Source organism: Prorops nasuta, unplaced genomic scaffold (genome assembly GCF_024137725.1).
Source record: "Prorops nasuta isolate Cenicafe-Biocafe unplaced genomic scaffold, Cenicafe_Pnas_1.2 PNAS00010, whole genome shotgun sequence".
Taxonomy (NCBI): domain Eukaryota; kingdom Metazoa; phylum Arthropoda; class Insecta; order Hymenoptera; family Bethylidae; genus Prorops; species Prorops nasuta.
Window position 1 is genome coordinate 4,637,806 of NW_027116807.1, and position 21,978 is coordinate 4,659,783.

Here is a 21,978-nt window from a genome sequence, read left to right on the forward strand (position 1 = left end):
AGCGCGAGACTGGAATACACAAAACGATCTAAAGATACGTGTGCTATATACTACTAGAGCTTTAGCGATAACTAAACAGGGATTTCCCGTGGATTAATGAAATTACATCCAAGTATAATGAATAGGGAATTAGTAAAATGCGAAAGAAACCTTTTCAAAGTGATATAGTATTTAAACCAGCTGAATAAAGTGGGATGACGCGTCTCATTAACTTCGCTTCCTGACCTAACCGATGGAAAGCACATCACGATGGTACTGCACACCCCATTGTTACGACTTCAACAAGAAAAATCTGTTATCTCGCACAATTACGGTCATTCATAATGGCTCTGTTTTATCTGCCAATTGCATCGGTAGCAACTCCCCTCCTACTTTTACGCGGGAAATGTTCAGATGAAGCTAACGTAATTATATTTGTATATATACGAGATGCTATCCTACTACTATATTTTCACGGTTATCGAAATGTAACGCCGCGATTCAGTCAATTAAACTCCATTTATAAAACGACGCAGCGTGATATGACTCGTTAAAAATTTTTGTTTTGTGTTTTTAGGTATATATTTATATTGTATTATATTATACCGATATATAAGAATAAACAAAGACTTCCGACACGTCGCTATGTGTAAATCTAGCTTTATTATTTATGGTTATTGTGAGAGATTTGACCCTGTATAATTCCGGAGAAGAGTAAAGTGAAAATGGGAATTAGGAAAAGGATAGGAGAAGACTACGCTTCCAAAGTGGAAAACGAAGATGGGTTAACTGGTAATTAAAAGGAACATGGTCCCAGAGTCGTATGATACGATAGTACTACGAGTACTGAACAAAAACAAGAATAAATATGGGCACGGTCCTAGTTTCGATGGTTCAAGAGTGATAAATACTACGCATCCAAAAGTGGAGTGACGTAGATGGATAATTTGAAAAGTTAAGGAACAAGGTCCTGGCTCCGAATGTCATCGAGGCCCCGGGCTGGCGTGGCTCGCAGACTCATATACTATACGGGTAAATTTTGACTAGCGAGAAAGCTCCGCAAGACGGCCATCTGGCGACGTGCGAAAGTGGAGAGTGTGCCAGAGCGAGGCGGCCATAGAGTCTCGAACCGCTCGCACCAACACAACTCAAATCTCCAACAATTGGACACAATTACATTTCTTCTAAAGAGTAATTGTATATGAGAAGAAGGATAGTCTGAATTTTCCTATAAACGGGACCAACTTTGAAACTTCACATTATACTTCATAAGTTTTCGGCCAAAGAACCGAGTCCCCAAAAGCACAAATATCACCAGGAAATACTTAAAACGCTCCAAGGATATTCACACTTTCAGTAGACACATACCGAGGATGTTCCCCGAACATCGCGTGCTATCAGGGATATTACGGACAAGATATTCTATTTACACATAACAGTGTAATGTAGTCTAGCATATTTATCATTTCTCAATGCATTAAGCGTACAAACGCACAAGAATAATAAGTACACAGTTGGAACGAAGGAACTTTGGAGAACTTTGACGCTTTGCCTTCTTATTTACCCACTTAGTCGCGAGGCATCTTCTCCAGCATCAAAAGTATTTGAGCAATGGACAATTCCAAGGAAAGATCCGTTGAGAAATAGAGGAGCGGCTAAAGTTCCTTATTGATCACAGTCCATTTGGCACTGCGGTAAGGAGCAAGCAAAGGTGGAAAATCCTTTTCAAAGATTTCTATTCCAAGGGAATTCAACTATAATTCCCCAGGAATCTCACTTTTGCTATTTTCACTATTAATGCATCAGCAGGTAAATAAGAGTCATAGTGTATATATACCTATAGCTAGTAGTGGCGAAGGGTGGCAAGAAATACAAAGCCTGGAAAGAACAGCCGCTGGCATTTCCGATTCCTTGCTGTGCTATTCTTTCCCTATTATTTGTAAGAATATTAGCTATATTGGAGTATCGTATTTTCCTAGCGGCTTTGAAGGTTACGGAGTGCGAGGTGTGTCCCAAAAAGAAGTAAACAAACATCCGGTTGACCGGCGTGTGCACAGAAGCGCGACACAATGTGCTCCGGACAATGACGACGGGTTTGTTGATACCGAATGTCAACAGACGCGTACACAACAGTACAACATAGATACCCCCGGTCGCTACTCGCTATATATGTACTAAGAAAACGAGCGATGCTTGCTGCTTGGCACAAACGATCTGAGCATTTGCTCAGTACTCATCCCTTTTGCCGTTATACCTGCATACGAAGTAATCTCGCTTTAGCTCCTCAAAGACAGACTCGAGTTACTAAAGAGAATACGTAATGCATCCTATAGAATACTACGTATTCGCGAGATACACAACACATCAGAGGTTTTCTACGCGACTAAATAAACACATAACACCGTTCGGGTAAGAGTGCGTTCATATTGGAGCTTTGCTATCAATAACAAACCCACGTGAGGATATTCCTTTTGCACTTTTACGGAAGAGAGAAAACTCCAGGAAATATCTTAATTACTGATGGAATTTGTTACTACTGTGTAATAGATCCAATAATCGTATTACAGTATCAACTTTTCAATGACCAAACATTACTGTCGTTTTTGCAGAAGCAGGATCATCCAAACTCATGGTTTTCTTAATCCCTTTTATTATTATTAATGTAATCGTTATTGTCAATAATAATTATTACAGCATTTTTACTGCCTCGTTTTCTCTACCACACTTTGCTACTGCAACTCCATGGCGATTATCGACCATTAGCCGCAATTATAGAGAACCTGTCCTGTTACAGCGTCTCCAATCGCACGAGCAGCTTCATTTACCTTGGCGTAAAGCTAATATTTGCAGCGGTTGGAAAAATTCAAGCGCTAATTGTGCGCGAGTGAAACGAGAAGAAAATAATATATATATAGCGTAGTGGCCAATCACGCGGTGGTTGGCGAGACAGCCCAAGGGGAAGAAGCTTATATCGCATTAGGCTCGGCCGTAACTCGTGCATCGTAACTCAAGACACGCGCGCTCTACTCCTGCCTGGTTCTCTGTCTTTCTTACCGAGGAGACAGTAAGAGAGGGGGGGGGGGAGACGTCAGCAGACCGGTTCTTAATAATTAACATATGCAACGTTAATTTTACGGAATTATAATTTCGCATCAAGCGCGGACGTCTGCAATGCCGAAGAAAATTACGCCTGGGAAGAAGATAAGAAATGCGCGCAGGACAAGCGCATTGGTGTAGATGAAGAAGCTCGAGAGTCGAGCACGTTTATGAGAAAAGTCGATAGGAATGCGCGAATAATATAGCTGGAGAATTTATGAGGGAATTTATTGCACAATAATGGATTAGATAACGCACAGCTAGAACAAAACCCCCCGGTATAATTGAAGAAACGCGAACCAAAGGATCCCAAGGATTTCAGGGTCAAACGTAATTGTCATCTTGAATGTGTACCACCGCCCAAGAAGCGTAACACTGATTTTTTGCATGCTTCTCGAGAAATTTTAGAACGGCGCAAAAAGAGTTTTTCTTTCGTGTGTAGTGTTGAAAAATTAATTCAGAAACACCATCCTAGCTTGGTATTTCTTAGGAGACCACACGGTGGCAGTTGCACAGCATCGATTTCTCTTTGGCTTTTCGTCCCGTTCCGATTTCCTTAAAGTCCACCTCGCGTGGACCAGGGGCTTTTGCGTATTGGGTTTCGTTAAAAGGACTCACACGTACACAGATTTAACGGTGCGTGCAGTTAACCAGACTTACACGTGGGTACCTGCCATCTTCTTCTTCTTCTTCTTTCTTTCTTTTCAGACCTTTACAAGCGACTAAATTTTATACAATCCCTTTCGGCATGCCCTTTCCCGTTTATACCACAATCTATACACGGAAGCAAGAATCTTCAAACAGTAAAATTCCTCTCCAAGATTTTACCGACTATCGTAAAAATTAAGTCGTGTAAAAAGTATCTGAAATTTTATTTCTCTTAAGAAGAAAAAGTAGAAATTATTCTTTTGTTTTCTTCTTATCTTAGTAGTTTTTATGCGTTTGTATTAATTCCTTCTAATTTAAGTGTGTTTGCTACTATGACACTATATATATGTATATAGTTAAAGCGAGATCGCGCAGTGGAAACTACTAATTAAATACCTGTCACTATAAAATAGCATATCTGAAAAAAAGAACCCGTCCGCGGCTAAAACAAGTAGTGAAAATGTACCTGTACTATTTTACAAGTTTCGAGTAATCAAAAAACGTGTAGCAGCTGACGCACCCTTGAGGCTTTGCACATATAAATTTAAAAATATCAAATGCCAGAGAAATCAAGGGGCAAAACCACATGAAAAGCCAACCAATACTTATATATATATCATTGACACATTGACTCGATGAATTTATGAAAATTAAATACAAAAGAAAGTTTGCAGCTTTATGAAACACAGAGGCGAGATAACAGTTAAAATTTGCAACAACTTTTTAACAATTTCGTAGCCTTTGATCGTCCGATATATGAAGAATTAAATATAGGAGAAATACACGACAATATAGAAAGGATTTTAATGCAGGAATAAACTCTAATTAAAAATCTTTTTTACCATATTGACATTCCGGCTTTGTAGCATCGTGTAAGGAGTGAAAGAGCGAGCATCTATAAGCTAAATTCCTCTGACCTTTTCATCCTTTGTATTTCATTTACGCTTCGTTTTGACAGAATATGCGTAGCTTTTCACAAGAGCGAATATTTTCGATATTAAGCAAAAGAATAGAGAGAGAGAGAGAGAGAGAAAGCAGACAATATAGCGTAGGTATAATATAGACCTATAGAATTCTGCAGAGTAATTTAATTATCCCATAGCGAGCCTTTCAAATTTCAGCCAAATTCAATTCATTAACCGCTGATACGTTTCCAACGTGACACATATACCAAAATTATACATAAATTACATTGCATGAAGAATTCAATTCGATATTCGTGTATTTCACATACACATACACAACAACAATGTTTTTACAAATACAACAAAAGTATGTAAACTCATTTAACACTTTCACCTTATTATTACGATTAAAATGCTTTTTCATTACATCTGCAATTTTTCATCGAGCATATTCATTGTGAAAATTAGAGTCTCAAGGGTAATCGTGAAAGAAATTTGAGATATTTAACGCAATTGAATATTCGCGGAGTAAACTTGAAAAGTTGAGAAGGAAGATCGCGTTGGTCAATCTTGGCAAGTAAAGATCACGGTGAAAAGTGCAGGCGCAACGGGTAACGAGCGTAAATCATGCGTTGTTTAACCTTGAAATACATAATTGTGAGGCTAGGTCGAATAATGCTGTTTGGGAAGTTTTTCTCGTAACCCGATCGCAGTAAGGCTGGCTATTCCAACGATAAGACTACGTTTATTACAGCACGGGCGCCAGTTCATTATGGCAACCAATTCCAGCGCTGACAACTTTACTACACGTATACTGTGCACAATGTACATAGAGTGGTGTTATATATAGGCTGATTTTATTGAAAACTACCCACCCTGAATAAATGAAGGGGGACGGTGATAAATATGGAATTTGCCTTTCCAAGAATTCTGAAAGTTAATCATATACATGAAAATTATTCTGGTTCTCCAGTGAAATAACTCAAAAGTTATAAATTACACACTTGGAAACCCCATTTTTTATTGCATATCTTCGTCCATGCAGTCATTCAATAGATATTTCCTTTTAAATATATTATTAATATCCGGATTAAAGATATATATAGTGTTTTAGAAAACTTGCACTGATTTAAACTACAAAAATATTCTGCAATAAAAAAATAGAGATTTTTCTATTTAAAACAAAATTAAAGTGTCCTATGTATGTATGTAATCTTCTTAACTTTCACTTGTGCTATCTATTGTTTGATTATTTTTTTAGTTATAATATAAACTTACTCCTCCCCCCCCCCCCAAATGTTATGGGTTTTTTAATTCCTGCTTATTTATAGGTGTACTCATTCATTTATTCAGTCTAGACATTTTCGAAAAATCACTTTGTACATCCTATAAACACGTGTGCAATTATTATATCCGCACAGACCATAATATCATGCTACAGTCTATCGATATACAACAAGTTTACTCAAGTGGCCTAGCGATACTTTTTCGCTACTTTTCTATTTACGGATATTTGATTTTCTCGTTGAATTATTCGTCGAGCTTTATCTAGAACGAATGTAATCTACCATGAAGACTGCAGTTCATAAATGAGATGATTTTCTTGATAAGCAGCTGTAAGCGTGAAATTCCAATTCGTTCCAGATCGTTTCAATGTGGTTTTGGGAACGATGCAAATCAAGATTCGTTTAAGGATTATTATTATTCAGCGCGGATGAACTAAAACCCCTTTTTTCTTGTCAATTTTAATTATACACACGTCTTAAGGATTTTAATTGATTAGCTCTACCACCAAGCGCAGTCGAGTTACACTCTCGTTCAACTGTATCAACGTCTGACAGGCTTCAAGAAAAGTGAAACTTGTATCTACCAATTCATATTTCTCCATCTTGCTATATAAATCAAATTGAAAAATTCAAGAGAGAATTAGTTCTTGCAACTATTAATTCATTCATTCATTTTCCATCTCGAGCGTTCTTCCCTTTATCAACAAAATAAAACATATATCAACCTGGTTCTTAACAAATAATCGAAATACTGTAATATACGATATTAAAGAAAGTTGTTTATTGGAGTTAAGAGTATATTAAATTATATAAATATTAGAAGGGGGGTGGGGGAGGTAATCAATTACACTATAAAAAAAGTAGCCAAGCAAAATTTAAAAGGTCGATGAGGAGGGTAAATTTAAAACCAAATCTTAGCAAAAGAGACGGTGATGGATTTTCTTACACGAATATAAGGAACAGGAAGGACTTTGCGTATGGCGCCGTCTGTGAAATATGATTCACCACTGAACCGAACCGCGTACACCGAGGAAGTCGATGAGGGACAATGGCAGCGTTAACCTCAAATGCCGCTCAAACTTGAATACATCTTACCCACATTTTTCATACCTGACATTATAGATATAACCACCTCGTATGTGTTCATTAAACCTTTGAGGCAAACGTTATTTATCAGAATTTTACAAGAAATATTTACGTCTTATCAATTATTTTTTTATATTCTTTTATCATTATATACAATACAAAAATTATGATGAAAACAAACTCAACCTGAACTGACTCTGGGTTACTTCCATACTTTAAAGAATGAAATCTTAAAAAATTGATTAAAATTTCAAAATAGATGATTTTTCATCAACGACAAATGAAAATCATTAAACTCCTTGTAACTCGTAGCAAGTGATATAAATAGCGTGTGTGTGTGTGTGTGTGTGTGTGACCCATAAATGTGCAATTTATAATTGTTAGCCAAACGCGGACGGTGACCTTTGACACAAAATTGGCGCAACACGATTTATTATTAAGAGAATAGTATAATTAGTAGCACTACTAGCTCTAAGCGATAATATTATTATTGCAATAAATTGATTAACGCGAGCTATTCTAGCTAGTCGTGAGACGAGTGAACCCTTTATACCGATTCTAATCGTTTAATAATTTCGTATATTAAATCATTTATCTCTTCTCTTTTGCAGACTAATTTTCATACTAATAATGCTCACCGTTACTGATACGTCCTCCAATTATCTGCCTGATAAATATCCAATAGAGGTGAGTATTTATAAAATTTAAATAAATAAATAAACTAGAAGCAATTATATCTCTACCGATAATCTAAATGCTTTCTTATTTAAATAATAGTTGAACGATCAAATTGCATTAAAGGGAAGAAATTTCTTTGCAATGATATATCAATCAGATTATAAAATTCTCTTTGCATCGATTCTAGTACAGTAATGGATTTGCTTTGGATTCTAGGAACGATATGCTTACTAGTTTATCTTATCCTTTCACGTGTCACCGTTTATTATACTTTAGCTAACCAACAGTGATTAACCAGTAATTATATACGTAGTTATTACAGCGTAGGGAAAACCCAATTAGCAATTCTCTAAATGAGATTTTACCTACCTCTATGTATAGTGTATAACTTCGGGTAATAGGATTTTTTTTACTTGCAGTAATTAATTAATTTGCACAGCCATTTTTTAGATTTTTAAGAAAAAATCTTAGAGAATATTAGCGAAGGGATGAATATGAAAGAATCATCTTACGTTGCTGATTACTACTTTGGCTCTAGATTGACTATATGTATAACGTCGCTCATACTCACTGCAGTGAAAAATTAGCTTCCAATTAGAGCTATGCAATTTCATATCACCACGGGTTTATCAGTTCTAGCTTTGATTAATCCAACAGCGGATTCATTATGCGTTTGAAAACCTGGGCACTTGCAGGTTTACCTATTCACGAGTTTCCATTTTGGTCAAAGTGAATAGTTTGATATATTGAAATATTATATATATTCTTTAGTTAAGAATAGAAGTCGTAAGTGTATGATATTTATGTTATTTAGAAATAATTAAACATTTTCAAATTAAAGCACACGTTCGTCAATGATTGGAAAATTTAAAGTTGATAAAATTACTAACAAAATACCAGAGACGACTTCGAAATTTCACGAATACATGAAGTATAGATGAAGATACAAGGATCAAAAATTAGAAATATAAAAAATTGTTGATACGACTTCTATTCCTGACGCGACTGTATAGCCATGCCACGTACTAACACAATGACGTTGAAATGAAAAATATATTAACTGTATAGTACTAGAACGAAAAAAGCCACTTCAAAAAATTACTAATTTTATCGATAAATATAGTGCTGATAATATGAAAATGCATCTCTACAGATTTTCACTTCTACAGCATCGTTTTAGTATACATCAGACTTATATCAGTTATAAGCAAATTTGTATGGTATATAAGGATAAAAGAAAATTATTTGCTCGGTGCGCGTAAATATTTGCCAATTTTTTCCCAGGTGTATCACATGCTGCAAGAAAGGACACAATTTGGTTTTGGACGCGATAACCGTGCACGAGGAAGTTGGGGAGCTTGGAGTGTCTGGAGCGAATGCTCGAGGTCCTGCGGTACTGGTATCCAATCTCAAGCAAGGGAATGTGTACCGTTCAGGTAAAGAATAAATAAAAAAACATCAATCGCGTGAAGTTGGCGGGAAAAACACCTTAAGATAAGGGAGGCAAAGATTTCTTTAGAAAGGGGGGGGGGCAGAGAACTATAAAACACACTTTTATATATATAGATATATAAATATAAAGGGGCCGTCACTTAAAAAGTATCAGACCTTAGATGGAAAATGGCGTCAATCCTCGTACTTTTAAGAGATATCACAAATTTAAATAAGACCTTTCTAAATGCGAATAATAAAAGGCTTCGGAAAAGTCGTACGTAAAAATTGAATATCTCCCATAATTACAGAGATACACGTTTGTTTTTGCATTTATGCTTCAGGGCGTTTTAAGCGACAGATTCTGTACAGAAACAGTAAGGGATAAATGATAAACGTGAAATTATTTTCAATAATTGCAGACATACGAGTAATTTAACAAATTGTTTCTTAGCTTAACTACAGACTTGATTTCTAAACTGCTTCAACAATTTTCAAAGGACACTTGGAGAAAAATTGCTAAGCAAATATTTTTTTTCAAGAGTAAATATAGCATTTACATAAGAATTGCATAAGAAATGGAGGAAGAGAGTGATTGAAATGAAAATTAATATTAATAACAAGTTTAAGTGGGGTAACTAATTATAAGACGTTGGCAGACGTCAGTGCAATTTTGTTGCGCAAGAAAAGCACGCAGTTTTTTCAATGCTATTCGTTGCGATGGTGGTCGTTTTTTGCTTAATGCAACTCGCGACCTAAAGGGGGATCTTCTTAACTATTGGCCTAACAGAACATCTCCGAGTCCATCTTAATAATGACTCCATTTTAATCGGAAAGTTCACTGTACTCTTTTCCCAATACTACTCTTCAGCTTGCTGACATATATATTATAACTACACTATACAAGATGGTCCACGTTTGTACTTTCTTCAACCCTAAATAATTTCTAACGTATGGTTTAAATGAAATTTTTACTTTTGAATAATAACAACGTCATTATTCAGAAAAGTTCGAAATTAATTGCATATAACTTTTCCATAAGAGAAACAATCATGTAAACTTGTACTTTATTATATAAATTATTTAATTTAAACATGTAATGCCGACCACGTTGTATACTGTAAGTTGGGAAAAAGGAATTGTTAAAATCATCTGAGTTTCGTAGTTTCGAATAGCTCCTTGAAAGGTATTAATTGGGGTAAGTTGAATGGAGCTCTCGAGAGTACGATAATTAATAAAATTGAGAATAGAAAAAACATTCTCAATTTTCATTGCATAAAGCTCGTAAACAATGAAGGAGTGAAGATAATATTATAAATATATATATGTATATAGGATAAATGAAAAATACTATATGCTATATATGTAATGCCAAGCGAGGTAGCTAAATGGTTAATAGAGGAGGAGAGTGAAAAATTGCTAATTCTCAGATAAGAGCTAAAGGGTACACTTTACTGGTTCAGGCAATACTTCTCACTTACCTCGAGAGAGCAGCTGCTTGTGTAAGTATCAGTTAACGACGGCAAGATGACCGAGTACTTTGATAGGGATATATCAGCAAAAACAGGCAGAAAATTCCAGGTCACTTACTGCAGCCACTCGATCGTTTCTTTCCAGAAGAGCCTTGAGGAGGCGAAGTATCATCTCCGAGAATTCCACGTCCAACGCCAGGCCCATCTGCATTGGCACCAACAAACGATACCACACTTGCAACACACAGGTAAATATTTTCATTGCAAAATCACTTTGGTAGTTATTTATTATTACCACTATACCGCTGAAAAGATTGAAAAAAACAAAATAAAAATCAAATGAACTTGAAACTTTTACAGTTATAGTTCAAACAGTTCTACAGATGTCTACACTGAGAAAAATTTCCCATTAATTTGCATCCAATTAACAGTTATTTGTGATATTAATAAATTAATTTTATTAATATTACAAAAAATAATTGATTGTCAATTTATTCATAATATCAATAAATTTAGTTATTGATATCACGAATAACTGTTAATTGGATGAAAACATTTTTCTCAGTGGACTTGCTCTCTATCATTCGAAAATTTATTTCAAACCCTTTAAAACGAGGCTTGAAAGAATTCTCAATCATTGCATTATGAAAAGTTATGGTATTTTTAATGCAAAATAGCATTTTTTAATAATTCAAAATAGTTCAGAATTTTCAAATTAGAGACTATTAAAAAATTCTAAAGGAGAATATATATATTTTTGTGTAACAATTAAGTAAAACATTTTTGAAAATTCTTTTTTTTTCAAAAAATTTTCTTTTATCCAGAATGAGTGAAAAGTAAATAAAAGTATGTTATATTATTCACATTATTATTTTTTGATAAAGCTACATATTATCTATTGTAATAATATAACAAATGAAATTAATACATTACATTTTATTAATAATTATAAACAAGAGAATATTTTTCGCGATATAACAACAGAATTAACCATGCATACATAAACTGATTGATAATTTAACTGACTTAATCAAATTAAATATTTGAAATTGAGCGCTAAATTACAAATACTTTTTCAATTTGTCAATAATGATATACTCACAAGTTTTGCTCCATTGTCCTGTAGTAACGTTTCATTGTCCTCTGTGCAGGAATGTCCAACGACCACCGACTTTCGAGCGGAACAATGCGTGAAATACAACAATAAGAGCTATAAAGGTCAAACTTACGCATGGGAACCATTTCTCAACGGTAAATACATAAGTAATCATGAATTTAGATTTTGACCAATTGGAGAGAGAAGGAGGGGATCTCCCTCATTCACCAAACTGCAAGCATGACACACCTCGCTGTTTATGTTTACGTTCTTAGGTGTCATTCTTGCTTCGATCATCCAGTATTGGGCAAAGGATAATTACAATTATAATTAAAAGAATCTTTAAATCAATATAGCTTAAAATCGCAAAACAAAATTATAACATATAATCTATACCTTGTGTAAATCTATTGTTACATGAAAATAGTATGCAATTTTAATTTTAATTTTAATTTTTCAAATTTAAATTATAATGATTGAAAAATTCTTATAATTGTAATTGCAATTACATTTTGCTTCAACATTTCGATCAGCAATGCACGTGCTATTAGTATAAAGACTTCACCGTTCAAATATTTTAACACAGTCTATATAAACATTAAAATAACCTTAGAATTATTCCGCGCAGGACATTTATATTACCCAAGAATATTAGGCATATTTAATCGAAATCCTCGATAACAATATTACCATTAAAACGTCATTAAAATCAAACAAGACTTTAAACTAAATTTTCTCGCGCGACGAACATCTTTATTCTGACTGAATAATGCCAATGTTTAACGAATTATTATATGACGAGTTGCTATATACACGAAGATGTTATTCGATGAAAAATTTCAGCACCAAATTCGTGTGCGTTGAACTGTCGTGCAGTGGGGCAGCGTTTTTACGCAACGCTTGAATCAATCGTAATAGACGGCACACCTTGCGATGGCCCGAATCTTCGTGGACATAATGCGGGAATTTCTATGGACCGTGCGGAGCGTTGGCTCTGTGTCGCTGGACAATGCAAGGTAGGTAGGTCCCCTAAACGATATGTGAATATCTGGCCGCGCTCTGTCGATAATAATGTTGACAATAGCGGAAATTAATGGCTATAGCCACTATACGGCTGAGATAGCATCAGCGGCAATATCACCCTAACGATCCGAGCGTTGCCGAAATAAAGGAAATCACCTGCACCCTTCCATCCATTTCGCTAATTACCCTTGTTAATTAATCTGCAATAAAAAATTGCGCGGTTCATTTATCCTTTTACCATTGTATCTATTTTAACTAATTTCTGTTATTCAGGGTGTTAATTCGACGCGTAAGATGGACGCAAAATTTCATTTATCTTTGAAAATATGAAAGATATAAATTTGTGTTTACAAGATCTTTATAAAAATATTTACTATTCAGATCCAGAAAGGTAATAACAAAAAATTTATATTTTGTATATATTTGTGAAGGTAAATGAAGTTTTATGTTTATTCTGTGGTGAATTTAACGACACACCCTGTGTAATATATTTATAATCATAATCCAGTGGTCTCTCCACTGCGTGTATGTTTATATACATATGCATTTAACCAATAATCGAAGCAAGAAGAAATCATCCAGTTACATGATTTTATGTAAATTCTTCGCTGATATACGATTTACGTTGATCCAAGAGCAAACTCAGAGTCAGATGTTTGGCATAAATTTTTTGGTGACTTTTACGAGTTTTCTTGTAGTAGCAGCAGCGCAATTAGTGCACGATGATAGCGGAAGTTTGTCAGGCGATTATTTATCAGTGTCCATTAACGAAGGTTGAGGCTAGAAATTCATAGGAGTCTCATTGTAGCCCGTAGGCTGCGATGGTGTTGTGGGCTCTGGAGTGATAACCGATGCATGCGGGGTTTGCGGAGGAAGGGGTATGGGATGCAGGTTATACGAGGGCATTTTCATGGAGCCGATGCTGCCAAAGGGCCATCACACCGTCACCACCATCCCCAGAGGCGCCATGTCACTTAATATATCGGAATTACGCTTCAGTAATAATTTCCTAGGTAAACGTCAAGCAATACCCTCCTCTGTATACCTATAGATATATGTACACGCAGGTAAGTACACCATTACCTCTAATCTCTCCCATCAATTTCCTAATTGCACCAGAGTCATCGAAGATCCTCAACATTTCTATCACGAATCTCTCGATTAACAGATTGCTGCATATCAACACGAAAACAGTGAAGTGAAATGTTTAACTGTTCCAATACAAAGAAAGTGTGAAGTAAAATATGTAATTGTATAAGTGCACGAAAAAAGCTACTCCAAAAATGATAAAATGTACCGATATATATTACTGTTTTTTTTTCACTTCCATGGAGTTGTGTTGGTATGCACTAGACATATAGTTGTGTCAAAGACACGATATTGGCTTATGCCGTTTGAGTCGAATACGCGACGTTATAATTCTGATGTTTCTTCAGCTTTAAGAGACAGCAATGGTAGTTATATCTTAAATGGACCATGGTCGTATAGTCCCAGTGGCACTTATAAGGCAGCTGGCACGACATTAACATACCAACGAGGCGACAGAAATCGCGTGGAAAGCATCGTGGCCACGGGTCCATTGAACGAATCACTTCATTTCGAGGTATCATTCTGCACCTTAGAAATACAAACGTATATACATTAAAGCTTCGGGATTATTTGATTAAAAATTACGATTATATATTTTTGATATAAAAAAGAAAGTTGGTGGTACTTCGACGATAAATAGGGAGGAGGAGTGTAGTAACGTAGGAAATTTATTATTTTTTCTTAATCAAAAGAATCTTTTAATTAAACAAACAAAATATTGAGCAATGAAATTTAAGAAATAAGCGGTCAATGCACAAAGTAAATATATATCAAAACTGCGATAAATTATTTTCTGTAATTTATAATAACAGCAATTTAAACAAGTGTCCCAAGGTACAGGGCACTTTCATATAAAAATAACATATATAATGTAAAGACACTACTATTTCTTTTATATAATATTATAATGCACAAATTATCTACTTGCTACTTCGCTTGTATTTCGATTATGAAAATCCTCTTAGGACACCCGTGAGTGTATTACGCCCCCCGAGTCAGATCTAAATCAGAGAACTTTATCTATAGCAAAATAAAAAGTTACCCAATTCCTTTTATGAACGATGTTTGTAGTAGTTGAAGATTGCGAAGTCCTCTATTCGATGTCACGATCTTTATATACCATTTTCAGTATGAAAGTTTGAATGATCAATTCCACGTTATTTGTTTCACTACATAGATTCACTCTCAAGAAATGAATCCTGGAGTTTTGTACAAATACATGCTGCCAATTAAGGATGGAGATGCTGTACTAGCACCTCCACTCGTTGCAATAGGTAATTATTTTAAAAATGGATCATCCACTCCAATGCATCTGAAATTTATATATTTACACCGATACTTATAGGTTCTGTTGATCGCGGAAACGAGATTCCCGATCCAGGAAGTTCAGTGCCAGTGACCGTGGCCGTGCCCAGAACGTAAGTCATTCCGTGCTAATCGGCTTTTGCCACCGAAAGCATCAACAATATCTTTTGTGAATCTTGAAAATTATACAGTTTGCCAGTAGCCGGTGGCGCACGAGAAAACGGTCGTCGACAGGTAGACAAGCAAATCTCCCTGGTGACCGGAAGTCAGCAAGAAGATGCTCGGCGCTTGGAGATGAAGCACCCGCCGACGACCGTAATGGCGGGTGATCAGCCCAAGTCGAGGAACCGAAAGAGGAAAAGACGGAAGTTTGCCTGGAAAATTACCGGATTGACGTCTTGCTCCAATGACTGTGGCGGAGGTAATTCCGTAATAACCACTCGGCGCTTACGCTCGACAATCAAACACCGGAGGACCTCAAGATTTTTAGACTATTTTGATCAAACATTGATTTTAACGAATATAAAACTACATCTTTCATTTAATCCGATAAGAAAAATTTTAATCATCAGTTTTAATTATTTCTTCCCTTAAACCGTTCTTCTTCTTCTTTCCCTCAGGTATCCAGACGTCCATCGTTAAATGTATTCGTGAGAGCAATCAAATGGCCGTCAATGAGAGGAGGTGTAAGAATGCTGAAAAGCCCATAGGTCCTCCGCCAATAAGGTGTAATGACCATCCATGTGACGTCAGACCAGCGAGGTATATAAAGTCATAATTCATAGATGCAGATTTATTTGTGCGAATCCCTGTCCTTGACAATATTGATAAAAAGAGTGCTAAATATTTACATAATAGAATTAGTTAATAGTCAAAAGTTTCAATAACACCGTCACGGACTATTAGAGCATTTTAGTGTCAGTGGTTAGCTATTCGATTCCACTATGAAATTTCTAACCACACACTGGACTGTATACACAATATTATACACTAAATTACGTTATATACGTCGTTAAATATAAATTGTACAAATAACGGTAATAGTAATTTCAGTGGAAATCGTGCGATGCGGTGGTCGACGATTTCACTGAGAGAAAAGAAATCTGATTAGGTCAAAGCATACAGAGACTACAGAGTCCATCAGATACAACGGCTCGGCTCATGTACCTAAATTCAGTTTACTTTTGTAACTAGAAAAAACGTTAATGTTTTATATAGATTTTTATAAGTGCAAATTGAAAGATGCTTAAAAAAACCCCTATGCAAAAAATTCATATCTTTTATAGTTACAAAATTAATACGTAGACTGACAGTCAACGTGTAAAGCAAAAAATTTTACATCTATTATCTTATTTCTTTTTGCCTGATGAACCTTATATAGCTTGAAATATTTTGATAGATGGAGAGCCGATGATTGGAGCGAGTGCTCGGTGAGCTGCGGAACGGGCACGAGAACGCGAAAACTGGAGTGTGTCCAGGAGTTAAATGCAAAATTGACGATGAGAGTAGCCGCGGGTGCTTGCATGCAGCCGCCAGATCTGAGGACCGTCGAAGTCTGCACGAAACCGGCTTGTCCCAATTCAATTCCAGAACTCAAGCAAATGCCCTCTTCTCAAGAGAAGGCTCCTAAGTGGGACGTTGGACCTTGGAGCAGCGTGAGTATCCTCCCTCCTAATTGGATAATCATTATTTAATCAGTTATCAATACAATCAATTCAAATCGAAATCGATACTATATTACGTTAATCCAAAGTGCTCGACCACGTGTGGCCAAGGCTTCCGGTTTAGGATGGTTACTTGTATCACTTCCGGTTCCTCTTGTACCTTCAGCGATAAACCAGAATCTAGAAGCTATTGTGAGAATCCACCTTGCAATATTGGGAAGCATAGTCCTTGGTTGGTCTCTGGCTGGTCTGAAAAGGTAACTAAATTTAATATTTATTAAATATTCTAATATATTTCTCAATATATACTCACTTTTTGCGTATGTAGTGTTCAGCGGAATGCGGTGAAGGAGTTCAGACCCGACAAGTGGCTTGTCTAGCTGGAAACGATTTATTTTGCAGTGCCAATTCGAAACCGGAAACGGAAAGGTCCTGCTTCGATACGAGAAATTGCAACAAAACAAGTTGGTTTCTTGGCCCATGGAGCTCGGTTAGTAGAAAAAAAAACAAAAGCACTTAGAGTGCAGCAGTACCAGTGCAAAATTTATTAATACAAAATTTGTCACTTTTCAGTGCTCGGTGTCCTGCGGTAATGGGATTCAAAAACGAGAGACGATTTGCGTGTCAAAAATCGAGAAAGGTTTCGCGATAAGGCCGGAAGAAGATTGTGGTGTAGCTAGACCCTCCCAGCAACAAATTTGTAGCATGAATCCTTGTCCTCCTGAATGGTACACTTCGGACTGGTCACAGGTTGTAGTACAATGTATAAATTACAATCAAGTCACGATGGATTAACTTTTACATTATTAATAATTTATATAATTAGTGCACGATATCTTCTGGGAAGGCTCTTGCGATAAGGACAGTTCGTTGCTTACAAGACAGAACTGTAGCTGTTGACTGTTCACAAACCACCAAACCAATTCATCAGCAAACTTGCAATGCACAACCGAGCAAAAAAGAACTGATGATGCATAAAACTGTTAAAAGTAAGGTCAATTAAATTCTATTATAACTATTGCACTGATTGGCAGACTGTAGTCAATCAATTTAACATTAATTAAATCTATTCACTAATAAATAAATCACTCGAATGAATAAACTTTAATAATCGTTGGGGTTCTTGTATTCTTTTGCAGAAGTTGGAGAGGTTGCCGACTGCGTGGACAAATATCCAAATTGTAATCTAGTAGTAAAAACTGGTCTCTGTCGAATAAGATATTATAAGCATTCGTGTTGCAAATGTCGTGAATAGATCTTAAGAGTCCCAAACTCAATATTTGTTAATTTGAGATTGCTATCGCTATTAGATACAAATCTGATACTACGAGTAATTGCTAGTTCGGTAGAGATAAGTCATGCTGTAAAGATGCCCCCTCTTATACATGTATAATTTATTTCCTGTAACTCCGTGAAATCGAAGAAATGTATTTTTTTACAAGTTAATCCTATAACATATCAATATTAAGATTTAGTAATGATATAAAGAGAAATTCTGCCAAGACTAAGAAATTGGTCGGTAATTGTCTAGTCTGCAAGGTGCACGACCTGTAACTTTAGGCTAAATTTTAAATATTATTCTTAATATCGATCAAATAATCATTTCGATTAAAGTAAAACTAGGTTTCCTTTAATTTTGCTAAAAAGCATGTTTCACTTATTCCTTTTAAATAAGTATAATGCAACGTATACACTACTTATTGCTTTTACATGCTCGCTACGAATCTTTAAAAATCATGATATCTTGTAAAACATAAAATCTTTATGATTGCAAAAGGATCGTTTTCAATTAGATTTATCTCTGTATAAATTGCATGATTGTTTTGTATTTAAACTATTAATTTACAAATAGTTCAGTTTTTATCATACATTTTCTAGTTTTAGTAGCCAGAGATGCATGAGTAATCAACCTTTGTCAATAAAAGTAAATAATGCCGAGTAGGCTAACAGAAGGTGTACCTCATTGACATGAGTCTAAACTGACACCATTTGCATATATTTGCTTTTAATTTTCACAATACGAAAGTTAAGGCTGAAACCTTAAAACTAAAAAATAATGTATATTATAAATTTAGAATTTATCACAGTTTAAATGTTGCCATATCATTTTTATATCTGTAATTTCATTAAGCATGATGATAAAATTAAAGAATTTTAGACAATTGCATTTTTTCCTTTTGATATAATATTTAATTACATGTTTATAAACGATACAAAAATTGATACTTAACAGACAACAAATTTAAGTAGCAATTTCTCTTACTAGGTAGTATCTCTGTGTTCGATATATATATATATATATAATTAATTTTTTGTGTTACACATTCTTTTCTCCTTCTTTTCTATGTGAATAAAATTAAGTACTTAGGTAAGTATTAAACGTAATGTTTTTTAAATCTTCATTCAACGTTTTAAGTAGAAAAATACTTCTTATTGAAATAGCTGATAAATTAATTCGTATCGTTTTCACGATAATTTGCTGGAAATTGATTTACATCCACGTAGAAGCTTGCTCTTAGAGCTCGCCTAAATTTTAATGGTCAAAATACTTTATTTCTAATTAAAGTATTGCTACCTGTGATTATATTAAATTAAATCTCTTTCGTAAGTAATACTCGTTAGTTAACCAGACCTTTATCACATATCAATGTACTCTTACAATTGTAAAAATTAATTGTTTAATATGAAAAGCTGATAGATCATAAGCAAAAATCATCTCGTCAACGTCTGTGATATATTCGTAGTCTCTAACAAAAACGTTAGAAACCATACAAAAATAGTATAATAGCAAAGTATGTCTGTAACAGAGATTCCCACAACTTTTGTATCAAGCATTAAATATCAATTTCGAATAAAAAGCTATATGAAATGTATACTATCTCGGGTAATATATAAAAAAAGGTATAAAAAAAATGAGTTAAGATATACTAATAGGAATTTATCAATACTAAGGTCTTTTTGCGCTTATTGCTGTTACTTAAAGCGTGAGTTGTAGATTTTTCATTAGAAAAAAATAAAAATTACTTTTCACTACTCAATGATACTCCTTTGCCAGTCCATCTTTCTTGTAATTCAACTTTCAGACCCAAATCTCTCAAAGCTGCTTTTACATCATTTTCTACAATTGATCCATGCACTTTCAATGCATTGATCAATATGTCTTCAACCCCATGTTGAATAAATTCTCTAGACTCTGCTTTATTTCGCACTGACATATTTCTAATTGCCCAGGAGGCTTGTTTCAAAACGTTAACACTTTTTGTATAAGCCTTCATCGCGTCTACAATTATCATGGGAGCACCACAGTCGTAAAATACCCCCGCATTTGAAGGACATCGTAATGACAAAGCTGATATACATCCCAGTCCAGCTGTAACTACGCTCTCTGAAGACTGCAATTAAAGATATTATTTGTTAGCAAGGTTCTGGTGAGTGAGTTAAGCTTAACTGTGAGTATTAGGAGACCCACCTTTAATCTACTTATCGCAGAAACTATTAATGGAGCACATCCAGAAGTGATAATATGAGCTTTCACATCATCATTCCCAGCCAGTGCTTTGAGCAGCTTCAAAGCTTGCCAGTTTAATTTTTCAGAATCTGGATAATCTATCATAACATCCAGTATAAATTTCAAACCACCCGCATCTTCTACTTCTTGGCAAAATTCATTTCTAACTATCAAGGATGCCAAAGTTATTAATAAATCTCCTACAACTGACTTGTCCTTGTGAAACCCTGGATGAATTGAGGATTATTTGTTAGATTTTTACAATAAATTAAATCATAGTAAATTCTGAAAATATAGCTCTTACTTGGTATTAAGCTGGTAATCACATTAAGTGCTCCTTTGGCAATGACAGTTGCATGTTCATGAGCTTTTCCATAATCGTGCCTGATGTCATCATCCAATACCAAGGCTCTTAAGACAGCGCAAGCATCTCTCAATTCTGGACCAGTTGCATTGTCCCTGACCAGTATTTTTTTCAACTTATCAAATATATTAGCTCTGAATATATTCTGCCTATTTATCTCATGCTTTATACAGCACTCCCTTATCCAGCGTAATAAATATTGTAGTGTTGAAATATCATTTTGCTTTTCTAAAATCCTTAAAACACATATTTATTATTCATTATTAAAATTTGAAATTATCTTTATTGTATAGACTGCATAATATAGACATACTCCATTTGTAAAGCTATCCCTTTATCATCCAATAAATCTGGATTACCAGTCATTAGAGCAGTGATAGCTCTCAAAGCAGCCTTCATAACAAGTATATTATTGTGGCAAGCTTTCATTAATCGAATCAAAATATCATAAGCTCCATTTTTTCCTGCAAATACTCTTCTAGCTATGTCCTTTTCTAGCTCGATCCTAAGCTTATCTAATGTATGAGGTATGTTTTCGTAACTTCTATTCTCTATAGCAGATGAGATCTGATCCAAATAAGCAGAAATTAAGTCATGGTCCTCACTCAGAACTAAATCTTTAATTATATTGCTCAAATCTATGCCCTGTTGAGAAACATTCTAACTTAGTACAAACTTGTTAAATAAGAAATATAATTTAACATAAATTATTTGTTAAAAACGCTAGTTGCTTGTATTAAAAGAGATTATTGGAGCAAAAAGAAGATAATATACAGGTATGACAAAAGTTTTCGCAAGTGAATAATCAGTCATCCTGACTGGGACAAAGGAGAGAATGAACGTTCAAAAGTTTCTTGCCCAGTATTATAATTTTCTATCAATATCAGCAAAAATAAAGAAGATATAAAAAGAGATTTACTTGAGCTTCAAATTGTTTGACAGCATCCTGGATAGCCTCCTCGGCTGACATGCCGAATTCTTCGATATTTTCATTGACTACCTCGTCATAAGTTTGCTGGCTTATTACGCGAACCATCGTTTCACCTTTGTAGTGCCCTTTGATTTCTTTTCTCGTCTGCCCTGAATTTCCATACAAGGATACGTGCGATCGTCTTCTCACTTCACTGCTTCAACAGTCCACGTGATACAAAAGAACGATCGAAATTCGAAAGCTGTCATTGCCCTCTCCCCTCTACTTATTGTTGTGTTGTTCTCCTTCCCCTTTGGTGTGTAGAGTGTAGGTAGGGTGGTGTGGGGTGGTGTAGGGGGTGTAGCGTGTTTACGGAGCGGTTCGCCGGTTAGCTCGTTAGCCTCTTGTAAACTTTCCGGGAAAAGAGCAAGCACCATC

The 21,978-nt window shown here is 35.2% G+C and overlaps 2 protein-coding genes across 5 annotated transcripts in view; one reads left to right on the top strand and one right to left on the bottom strand.

Annotated features, from left to right (window-relative positions):
• LOC136776583 (thrombospondin type-1 domain-containing protein 4-like) overlaps window positions 1-18,034 on the top strand; it is a 38,761-nt gene extending 20,727 nt beyond the window's left edge. For 3 of the 4 annotated variants that reach the window (XM_066732216.1, XM_066732215.1, XM_066732217.1), the window contains exons 3-19: window positions 7,612-7,687; window positions 8,963-9,114; window positions 10,727-10,829; window positions 11,733-11,832; window positions 12,521-12,693; window positions 13,509-13,713; window positions 14,137-14,303; window positions 14,967-15,063; window positions 15,135-15,207; window positions 15,286-15,515; window positions 15,715-15,856; window positions 16,494-16,749; window positions 16,848-17,015; window positions 17,087-17,248; window positions 17,332-17,508; window positions 17,585-17,747; window positions 17,898-18,034. In XM_066732216.1, coding sequence (XP_066588313.1) covers window positions 7,612-7,687; window positions 8,963-9,114; window positions 10,727-10,829; window positions 11,733-11,832; window positions 12,521-12,693; window positions 13,509-13,713; window positions 14,137-14,303; window positions 14,967-15,063; window positions 15,135-15,207; window positions 15,286-15,515; window positions 15,715-15,856; window positions 16,494-16,749; window positions 16,848-17,015; window positions 17,087-17,248; window positions 17,332-17,508; window positions 17,585-17,747; window positions 17,898-18,013 — 2,560 coding nt within the window. In that variant the 3' untranslated portion in view covers window positions 18,014-18,034. The remainder of the gene's footprint in view (window positions 1-7,611; window positions 7,688-8,962; window positions 9,115-10,726; window positions 10,830-11,732; window positions 11,833-12,520; window positions 12,694-13,508; window positions 13,714-14,136; window positions 14,304-14,966; window positions 15,064-15,134; window positions 15,208-15,285; window positions 15,516-15,714; window positions 15,857-16,493; window positions 16,750-16,847; window positions 17,016-17,086; window positions 17,249-17,331; window positions 17,509-17,584; window positions 17,748-17,897) is intronic. The other variant, XM_066732218.1, reaches the window with a different exon arrangement.
• Window positions 18,035-19,766: 1,732 nt separating this feature from the next.
• Window positions 19,767-21,799, bottom strand: LOC136776585 (armadillo repeat-containing protein 6 homolog). Its single transcript, XM_066732219.1, has 5 exons — window positions 21,550-21,799; window positions 20,944-21,275; window positions 20,571-20,866; window positions 20,228-20,493; window positions 19,767-20,150 (listed from the first exon to the last, which is right to left on the bottom strand). The coding sequence occupies exons 1-5, from the start codon at window positions 21,664-21,666 to the stop codon at window positions 19,779-19,781; spliced, it is 1,383 nt and encodes a 460-aa protein (XP_066588316.1). The 5' UTR covers window positions 21,667-21,799; the 3' UTR covers window positions 19,767-19,778.
• Window positions 21,800-21,978: the final 179 nt, after the last annotated feature.

Bases quoted from the DNA above. Each gene is read 5' to 3' on its own strand.
- LOC136776585 (XM_066732219.1), bottom strand. From the start codon at position 21,666: ATGGTTCGCGTAATAAGCCAGCAAACTTATGACGAGGTAGTCAATGAA. The intron at 21,276-21,549 runs GTAAATCTCTTT...GTTTCTCAACAG, and splicing joins TCAAACAATTTGAAGCTCAA to GGCATAGATTTGAGCAATAT. The intron at 20,494-20,570 runs GTAAGAGCTATA...CAATTCATCCAG, and splicing joins GATTACCAGCTTAATACCAA to GGTTTCACAAGGACAAGTCA.